The sequence below is a fragment of the Cynoglossus semilaevis genome, chromosome 13 (genome assembly GCF_000523025.1).
Source record: "Cynoglossus semilaevis isolate Cse_v1.0 chromosome 13, Cse_v1.0, whole genome shotgun sequence".
In the NCBI taxonomy this organism is placed as follows: domain Eukaryota; kingdom Metazoa; phylum Chordata; class Actinopteri; order Pleuronectiformes; family Cynoglossidae; genus Cynoglossus; species Cynoglossus semilaevis.
In genome coordinates, this window is record NC_024319.1 from 14,886,458 (window position 1) to 14,897,166 (window position 10,709).

Genomic DNA, 10,709 nt, shown 5'->3' on the forward strand with positions numbered 1-10,709 from the left:
GTCCGACAGCTGGGGGACAGACCTGCAGCTGTGTGTGTGTGCTCGTGTGTGTGTGTGTGTGTGTGTCAGGGTCGTCCGTTGGCAGGAAGCAGTAGGCAGCGAGTGATGTGGTCAGACCCTCTGTCACCAGAGAGTGGGAGAGAGGGAGGTCCTGTGTCTCTCTTCCTTTTTCTTTTTCTTCTTCTTCTCTTTTCTTCTCTTCTTCCCAGTAGTTTTTTTTTATCCTGGTCATTGTTCATTGGAGGAGAACAAAACCCTTAGTCACATTGTGACAAAAATGGATTATTGACACACTGCTGCTGCTGACAAATTTTTCATTGTAAACTCATAGGCAGTCTATTTTATAAATAAATTCATTTTTAATATAGAAAATGTTAAACATTACAGAGTGTGTTACTGTCTGTTTAGTATCGCTGGAGGACAACTTGGCTTCTAGTTATTTTTACAGTCTAAAATCTGCCCGACCCTCATAAAAATTTGCACGCCCCTGCTATAGTGGGTGGTATTTATGTTTCTCTGTCTTCCCCTTTGTGTGTGTGTGTTTTTTTTTTCTTTTTTCCATTGTTATAAATATCCAAAAATCAAAAACATAGAGAACAACAATGAGAAGATGGTGAAAGGGAAGCGGGGACTTTTTCATAGTTGATTTATTTCTGTGCAGGAGGCATCGGGGGTAGAATAAAAAGAGTGAGAAAAGTGATGGAAGAAAAAAGTGGAGAGGGAGAGAGAAAAATCTGTGGAAAATGTTTTTGTAAATACACAGTGCAAATCAAAGGGTTGGAGGAGCGAGCGGAGGCCAGTGAGTAGGAGGCAAATTGAGGGAGTCGGGGGACAATTAGATGGGAATTTCCAGTGTTGGTGAGCGTGTGAGCTTTTGTCATAACAGCGAGAGAGTGAATGAGAGCTGTGAGGTCGGAGCTGGCATCGGAACTGTTGTAGAACATTTGCTTTAATACTTGACATGACCCGTCATGACCAGCAGGAGTCAACTGTTACAAGAGATTAGAAGATGAATAAGGAAAGGGCGACAGGAAAGTGAATATTAAGCCCCTTTTTCGACAAACAGCTCATTATAGTAATTTCAGTTTCATTCTGTAGTCAGGATAAACCCCCTGAACTTACGACAAGGTCATGTATGAATACACATTAGTGTGTAGAACATGGCAGGACAAGTCTGAACAGTAAGGGAAGCTCATATTCTGAGAGCAGTTCAGGGAGTAGTTTGACTAGAGTTAACATTCCCAGAGTTTGTTCTCTCTGATGTGTTACACAGGATCGATCTATGTTCAAGAACCTGGAGGAGAAACATAAAGACTCCAGTGAGTGGTCAGACCAGTCGGCAGGGCGGAGATCGCAAAAGAACGAGGTTCTCCTAATCTGTATCCTTTTCATTAAAACTTTCATTAAAAGCAAGTTCTATGGAGTCTCTTCATAGATGTGCTTGTTCTTAAGGGTTAACATGTCGTGCCATTCAGATAAATAACATGCAGAAGTGTCATCATTGATTTGCCCCCTCCCCATTGTATTAATAAAATGTAGTACTGCAAAATAATGAATTATTAATTAATTAAAATAATACTGGATTTGAATTAAGCATATTAATACTTGTGTTGATTTGTTTATTTGCATAATCATTTCATAACAAAACTGACAAAATCACATTCACTGTCTCTTATTGTTTTTTAGAGACGTATGAAACGCTTATAAATGTTTGGGGGGGTTGGACGAGGGCTGAAGCCCACACATTGTTAGATGTTAAACGTGATCCCAGTCCATTTGTCCATGGACAAACAGGCAAAGGTTCATCTACGTGAAAAAGTGATATCTTTTTTTAATGTGTGTCTTTATTTTACACCGTTATTACTGCTGTACCGCGAGGATCTGTGGGCGTGAATCATTTGCTAAAATTAAATCTTAAATTAGAAAGGAAAAGAAAGGGAATATGAAATGATAGAGAAAGTAAGGACAGGACAGAGAGAGAGAGAGAGAGAGAGAGTATCAGGGAAAGACAAGAGACACTGACAACAAGGGAGAGAGTATCTGAAGAAAAACTACAAGGGCAGACCAGTCCGCCCCCTAGAGGCAGTGTGCTTCTGTGTGTATTTGTGTTAGTGTCTTCCTGGGGAAAGAGAGGGAGCGCCGTCCCACCCCCCCACCGCCCCCCCCCCCCCCCCCCAACACACACACACACACACACACACACCAAATCATACATGTTGTTTAACTCTTAGAAGTGTTAATAAAGTGTTAATATAAGAATGTTAATATTTCCCACCAATACAGACAAGTACACACACACACACACACACACACATATATATATATATATATATATTGCTTTGAAAGAAGACTTCTTGATGCTTGTTTGTGTACGTGTGTGTACATGTGCGTGTGTACAAGTGTGTCTTCAGCTCATGGCCTCAGGTGAAAGCGCCTGCTGCTGCTTCCTTCCACTGAAGTGTGTGTGTGTGTGTGTGTGTGTGTTTGTGTGTTTGAAGAACCAGAAGAGATGGGAGTAAAGTGGGCGGGGTTGTGGGCGGAGTTGTGGGCGTGGTCTGTATCTGACGAATCATTTGAACACTGGACCCAGAGTTTTTCTCTCAGTCATTCACACAGACACACACACACACACACAGTTGGAGAGTCAGAGACACAGTGTGGAGTATCAGCGCTCGCAGCAGGACGGACACAGCGGGAGAACTGCACCTGTCCCACACACACATTCTCACACACACACACATAGGATCTGACCGGTCGTCCTTATGTGTGGATGGGAGCAAAGTTACACGGTGAGTCCTGTTTCACACTTTATTTTACACTTGTCAAAATAGACAAAAATGAGTAGTATACATGTTAAAAAATACATTTGTTATTGCAATTTTTTTTTGACTAACTTTATCTTTTTTTTTTTGATGATATTTTCATTTATCTTAAAAATGTATTTTATTTCAAAACAAAAATGATAAAGAAACATTTGAAATGTTTTTTAAAACCTTAAAATTAATGAGTCCTAATCATACTAAATTGTTTTTTTTTACTTTTAACATTTGTATTTCTTTATAATCCGTAGAATGTATTTTTTCACTTTGTATTTTTATCAAACAAATGCTAATAAGTTTCCTGCAGTTTAAATTTGTTTTAAATCGTTTAACTAACTTAAGTATTGACTGTTTGAAGTGCGTCTTTTTCAGTTTGTTAATTTTTAACTTCTTATTTTCAGTCTTTGGAATTTTTGATTTTTTTTTTTTTAGAAAGTTGACAGTTGGTGATTGTTGTTCAGTTATACCAGAGTCAAGGAAACATATTTGATTTCCTTGTTCCTGGATTAAAGAAATCCCACAAAAGTGGAAATAATTTAATTGCACCCTGATTAGAGGGAATAAGTAAAAAGTGACAAATTTGCACCTTCAAAAACACAATCTGCAAACTCAGCTTTTATATTTTTACATATTCAATATGAGAGGCAATAGGTTCTTGGTTCTTAGTTTCATTATTAGTTTCCAGCTCTGCAGCTGTTATGCAAAGAGTTTCTGCTTAGACCTTAAATTATAAGATGTGTTTTTTGTCTCTCTTTTTTAAAACCAAAGTGAGAAAATTAAACTTCAAATGACTTCAAACTTCTTCTTCAAATCTTTGCTTTGGTTTGGTTTGTTCTCTGGGGGAAGCCGTTTATGTTTCATGTGTGGAGTAATTATATTTCATAGTTTCACAGTTGAAATAATGAATTGTGTGGTTTTAAATCTTTGAAAATAATAGTTTTGTTCCTGTTGGCTGACCTTTATTGTCTGAGTGAATTGTGGGTTCACTTTTAAGCAGGTATTTTTGTTCCTTATACTTTCCTCATTTTGGACTGAATTCAAAACATTTTTTTTTTTGTATTTATGCTAAAGCTGAAAAAAGCAAATGTAGCAGGAAAAAAGCAGTTCTAGAAAAATCTTTTCTTAACATTAATACATTTAAGATTTTACATTTTTTCAGTCAGACTTGCACCCTTCGCGTTATATTTGTTGCGGCTCAAGATTAAAAAAAGTTAAAGGTTGCAACTGAAATTAGTTGAATGTGAAATAATTCTCTTTTTTGGGACAGCAGAGGAATTTAGTGGTCAGTGAAGATCTGTGCTGCTGCTGAGCGTGGGACGAGCTGCGTGGATGGATATCTGTGTGTGTTAGTGTGTGTGGGACTGTCTTGGGTGGGATTGGCTTTTGAAGTTTTGTTTGTGCTGCCGTGGCCCCCCAAATGGAAAAGTTTTTGGCGCTCCCTTCCTCATCACCCCGCCTTCCTCCCTCTCTCTCACTGTGTCTGTCTTCCTCCTACTTATTCCATCCATTACTGTACCAGCACACAGACACACACACACGCTGGGAGTCGGGATGATTTGCCGGTTCCGCTGCATTGCCACTCTGCTTCCAATTTTAGCCTCATTCAGACACAGACAGCATTTCCTTCCTCTGTCTTCGACCCTTGGGAGTTGGGGAAGAAGAGAGGGAGGGGGGAGAGAGGAAAGGAGGACACAGAGGGAGGATACAGAGGCGATTTTTGGTTCATAATCTGATTTTTAGTAAATGACCACAAAGTACCCTTTAACAGCGTCTTTGTGCTACTGGACGGAGCGATGAGGGTGGATGTGAAATGAGAGAAAGTGTTTCTTTTTCAGGTTTGTTCAGGTAAAAAAAAAAGTAGAATTTTAGATTTCATGTGTAGTTGTTCCCTTTTTTCTATTTTTTGTGTTGGTTCAAAGGTGTGTAGAGTGTCTCTGTGTTTGAGAAACATCTTAAAGTTACATTTTATAGAGGAAGCAATTCAAAAGAAACTTAAAAAAGAAAAAGAAAGACACGAATGAAGATTTTAGAGTGAGTAAAATGTGAGTTCAATGTTCACACGGAATTAGTAACAACAGTTAAATGTCCTGCATGTGTGTGTGAGAGAGGGCGAGAGAGACAGAGAGAGACACAGCAGTGTTAGTCAGACCCCCCCCTTCCCTGAGTCACCACCCACAATAATCACGACCCCCCCCCTCTCCCTTTCTTACCCTTCATCCCTCCATCTTTCTTTATCTTCTTTTGTCCCTATCCTTTTCCTTCTCTTCCTCTTTTGGTTTGCTTTCTTATCTTCTTCCTCCCACGGCATCTTTTTAACTTTATCTTTTTTCCACATAACCCACCGCCTCTGTCTTTGTCGGCGCTTTTTATTTTCCATTATTGCATACTTTCGCCACTTTTTATATTTAAAGTTTTTCTTTCACTTTCTTTTATGTAAGGAAATAAAATTCAAGTTCTTCTCCCTCTGTTTCATCCTTAGGCGACCTCTCATAGCTCGGCCATGTTGACCAGTGAGGGGGCGCACACCATGGAGCAGGACGACTCACTCCGTGGACCCAAGATGGCGTCCACTGCCACATCCGGTTCAGATGAAGCTGAGATGACAGACACAGATGTGGACATGGAGATGGACGTAGAGGAGGCAGACATGACACGGTGGACAGAAGCAGAGTTTGAGGAGAAGTGCACATATATAGTCAAAGACACAGCGTGGGAGGCGGGGCCAGACAGTGACTCCGTGATCGCAACGACGACTACCAGAGCGGAGGCCTCGCTGCCCCGGAACCTGATCTTTAAACATCCGGCTGACAGCAAAGAGGTTCGACTACACCCACATGCACACAAAGTCATGCATTAGACTTTCTCTGCAGTCTCACACAACCACACACTCACACACACATACATACTTGAGTCAGTGGGCCACGTAATAAAAGCGGGTTGTCTCGTCAGAAAGCTTTACACACTTTACAGAATGAAAGCTGTGTGACCATGAGTGTGAACCACCATGCCAACTTCAAACACACACACACACACACACACACACACTGTAACTGTAGCTGAAATGATAGACACATGCGTCATATTCGATATAATTGCCGTACCACTTGCTGCTAACAGGGGGCGCAGAAGATGCCCACGAAGTCTGGAGATCAAAGATTAAATCTGCAGATGTCCGTGTGCACTGAATATTCACATTAGGATCAACATCTTAACAATCCTTCAGATGGAGTTTAATATTGTTTGTATTTTCTATCAACAAGTGACTTGAGGCATGTCATTTTCAACAATATGACCAATTTAGGATAGAAATAAGAATACATTTAAAATGTAATATCAGTGTTTAGGACAGTTAAAAACTAAATATTTTTAGTTTTTTTGTATTTAAAACAATTATTAACATTTTCAAACGCGGGTGATGTTTAGCAGCTGACACGTTTCTATGTTCCGTTTTTCTTGTCCTGCCTGAGTGAAGACTCTACTACTGAGTCAGAATTTTGTGTGATCTCAGGTCAAAAAGTCAGAGTTTGGCTGCACACCTAACGCAGCATGATGACATGGATTTTTTAATCAGAGTCTTATCAAACGGAGGTGGGAAAGAGAAGAGTGTGATTTGTTTGCCAGCCATCAGTGAAACGTTTGTATAGACAGAGAAAAGGAAGAAGAGAGAGGCTGAAGAGAGGAGAGGAAGGGAGCGCTGATCAAAGACGGTGGCAGATTAAATTCAAACAGAAGAAAGCTGCCATTGTAAAAGCCTGTTAATGGTTGACAGAGAAGGCCTGTCACATTTGTATAAAGTTTATAACTAATGTTATTCTGCTTTGTACCATTAATGCATTAATACATTTTTATACATTTTACAACAAATTGGTTTTTGCTCATTTTTAAAAAGTTCATACAAAACAAACAAACAAAACTGAGCACAGATTATACAACAATAAAAAAAACATTTACAACAATTTTCAATCACATAAAATATTTGTCATTTTATTTTTTTTGCAAAATGTCCTTGAACATGTTTCACATGGGCAGCAAAGATGAACACAGACTGCGACGCTCATAGTTGGTTATACAGAGGGAATCAGGGAGAGGGGGATTTCCCATGTCACCAGAGAACAAGGGGTTTAGAAAAAGACATTTGTTTGTGTGGGCGAACCCATGAAGAAAATTCAAGTTCTTCTTTGGTACCATTCCTAACTTTGTATTCACTGGACATAATTGCACTTTCCTCCATCTCGGACACCGCTTCCTGTGTTCCATATTGCGTTTCTTTGTCATTTGATCGAATCAGATAAGAAAAAAAGGCAAAAAGGGAAGAAAACATTAGTTTTCTATTCTCTTGATCATCAGCCCTGTTTCCTCTGAAGTGTGTGAAGTGGCTGCAGCGGTTGTGGTTTCATGTGGCGAGGGAGTGGAGGTGTGACGAGAGAGACACACACACACACACTTTAATGAAGTGAAACATTAGTCAGGTCAACAACAATCTTCCCTGTTGACAGACAGTCAAGAAAATGTGTCTGGGTCTGCGTCTGAACATATCGTACTAACAATAAGATTTGGTTAGACTTAATGACACATATCTGATGGATGGTGCACACAGACATACATCAGCCCATACTGAAGGTGAGGTGTGTGGTTGCTGTTGTCACAAATAAACCGTTTCAGGACATTAACATCAGAGGAGTTCCATTGTGGGGTTAGGGTTTAATTGTTTATAGGAGCCGACACAGTTCCATACAGTCTGGGTTATGATTATTCATAGGTGTGTCTTTATTGCCTCAATCACAAAGTCATTCACTTCAAAGACACATGCCAGCTTTTGTGTAAACAACTTTTGTCTGTGTGCGACGTGGCGTAGGTGGTCGGCGTGTGCAGCAGGGAGTACATCCCCAAAGGAACTCGCTTCGGTCCCCTGGTGGGCGAAATCTACACAGCTGACAGCATTCCCCGAGACGCCAACAGGAAGTACTTTTGGCGGGTAAGTGCACACAAATACAGAGACACGAACACACATGCACAGATACATTTGGATGCTTCTTAAGAAGCCAGAGGGACCCCTTCCTGTGACGTCAGTGGAACAGGAAGTCAGGCTCGCGAGAAAATGGGGGATGTGATGTCACCTCCACACAAACAACAAGTCACTGTGTTTCCTGTCACATATACACAGACAAGAATACGCACGCACGCACGCACGCAGGCACACGCACACACACACACGCAGAATACATTCTATTCCATCACTACCAGTAACTGTTAGTGAGAATGTAAAAGCCACAAACCTTTTGAACGTTGTTTGTTTAAAACTGAGATTTTAAACTCGGCAGATGGAGGAAAGTCTGTTGAAGCAGAAATGACAGAGGTGGAAAATAAGTTTTCACCTTTCTGTAATGGTAATAATAATAATAATAGAAATACTAATAGTAATGTTCTGGTTCTCCTGCAGATACACGCGGATGGAGAGTTCCACCACATTGTTGACGGCCTGGACGAGACGCGCTCTAATTGGATGCGTTACGTCAACCCAGCCCACTCAGCGACCGAGCAGAACCTGGCCGCTTGTCAGAATGGCATGGAGATTTACTTCTACACAGTCAAGCCCGTTCCTGCGGGCGCAGAGCTACTGGTCTGGTACTGCCACGATTTTGCCCGACGCCTCCACTACCCGCCCTCAGGGGAACAGATGATGCAGAAACTCAGTAAGTGTGTGTTTGTGTGTGTGTGTGGGGGGGGGGGGGGGGGCTATAAGAATTTCTGTGAAAAAGTCTTTGGCCTTCATGGTTTTTACTATGACCTAATATCAAGTATTATATATATGTATATATATATACACAAATATGTATTCTACAAAAAATAACTAATTTCCTTAACCATTTGCAACCAACATTCACTGCATTCTGCAGTTTTGTTAGCTGGATGTACACTTTAAATCAATAAAGAGGGGAGCCGTCTGCATGTGTGTGTGTGTGTGTGTGTGTGTGTGTGCACCCTGTCGCCACTGTTAAAGCCTAACAGTGTGTTTGAGCATAGCCGTGTCTCCTTCCTCTCTGAACGTTAGCCTGTCATTATTTCACACACAGACACAGAGAGGTACACCAGCAACAACCTTTCATCTCCGTCAGTGCCATCGTTGGACTACTCTGTGTGTATTTTTGTGTGTCAGTGACAGTGTAATTACACAGACAGGGGGATATGGCCCCTAATGCCACAGTCTTACACACTTAAAGACCCGCTTTTAACATGAAAGCTCTCTCGCTCACTCACACACACACACAATATTTCCCAACTTTTATTAAAGATCCAGACACTATATGTTTGTTACAGTACGTTGTTCTCTACACTGTATACTTAATATTTGACCTCAGTTTATGCAGATAAAAAAGTTATCTTAACATCCTGGGTTTTAAATAAAACTTCTGTTCAAATTATAATTTTAATTAAAATACGGGGATTTAAAGGACGCTCATTCTTAATGTGTCCACTTTTTAAAAAAGAAAAAACAAAGCGAGAGAGAGAAAGAGAAAGGAGGTGAGAGGAGATTCCAGGTGTGACTGCAGGCTAATGCTAATGTTAAGGTGGCGACTCCACTGCCCAGGGAAAATGCGCATGACCTGGGGTAGAGAAGCAGGGGGTAGTGTGTGTGTGAGTGTGTACAGTATGTCTGTTGTCTTTAATTAGTTTCCTCTGTCATTTGGCCCCACAGGCTCCTGTTGACCTCCCAGTGACTTGATTAGTGAATTTTACCTGCAACAGAAAAGTCTTATCTCTGCTCAGTCAAAACCTTTAGGTAAAGTCGAGTTAGTTATATCTGTATAGCCCTTGATTTTTAAGCACATTGTGCTTGTAAAAAAAAAAAGAACAACTATTTTGTAAGCTTTTGGTTGCAGCAGTAGGTGAAATAATGGCAATGGAAATATAGTTCCTTAGAAGGACTAGGAGCAGAAATGGGCTGTAGATGTTCTAAAAGAAGATGAGTCAGTGTAAAGAAGAACACGCTCAAAATAGAAATATAAAATCAATCATAGTCTTATTAAGCAAATACAATGAAGGGGAGACACTGGCCACAAACATGTATCATGTTATTGTGCTCTCTTTGTCTGTTTAGCTTTTTAGTTTCTTCGAGTGTTAGCACTTGAAGACACCTGTCGACCATGTGTCTGTGTCGTCTTCAAGAAACACAAAAAAAAACACTCTCTCTTCTTACGCGCCATGCAGAAAGTCATAAGCAGAACACACCGACACATTCACACCCAGTCTTTTCATCTCAAGCACATGCTCGCTCACATATGCTGAGCGTGCATGTGCGTGTCTGTGTGGGTCACTCACACTGATATATTTGCTACTTAAAAGGAGGAAAAAGAAGGTGGAGGCATGAGTGTTGGAGGTAGAGTCACGCCCCCTCCCACCCCTCCTTCTCGTACTATGTTGACTACTTGAACTTCCTGGCAGAAGGGCCGTGTTGACAGATTGATATCTCCAAGATGGTCGCGCTGTTTGTTTTCTGAAACAGGGAGGAGGAGGAGGAGGAGGAGGAGGAGGAAGGCTAACTGATAACCTCAACGTTTACACTGCCACTATACCAGTGATGTGGGGGTCACTGATTGTGTGTGTGTGTGTGTGTGTGTGTGTGTGTTTGGCAGTATATTAAGGGGAGCCCAACAGTCCTGGAACTCGGGATTACCTAGGCACACACACACACACAAACACACTTCCCTCTGGGTGACCTCGTGGTAAAAAGTTGACTGCGCTGTAAATGAGCTTATAGATAATAAACGGCGGCTTTTTAAGGGATGTACTGCAGCCACTTAGCAGGCGATGTGTGCTGCTAGCTGACATCCCGGGGCTTTTAAGTGTGGGTGTCTGTGGCTGTGAGTGAGTTACTCCTAATCCACTCTT

The 10,709-nt window shown here is 41.1% G+C and overlaps 1 protein-coding gene across 2 annotated transcripts in view; it reads left to right on the top strand.

The window, feature by feature from the left end:
* Positions 1–10,709, top strand: part of prdm1a (PR domain containing 1a, with ZNF domain) — a 20,556-nt gene that overhangs the window by 5,189 nt on the left and 4,658 nt on the right. Inside the window, exons 1-4 of one of the 2 annotated variants that reach the window (XM_008323804.3) lie at positions 2,476–2,789; positions 5,299–5,637; positions 7,675–7,794; positions 8,260–8,512. In XM_008323804.3, the coding sequence (XP_008322026.1) occupies positions 2,763–2,789; positions 5,299–5,637; positions 7,675–7,794; positions 8,260–8,512 (739 nt within the window). In that variant the 5' untranslated portion in view covers positions 2,476–2,762. Of the gene's footprint in view, positions 1–2,475; positions 2,790–5,298; positions 5,638–7,674; positions 7,795–8,259; positions 8,513–10,709 lie in introns of those variants that run through there. The other variant, XM_025061763.1, reaches the window with a different exon arrangement.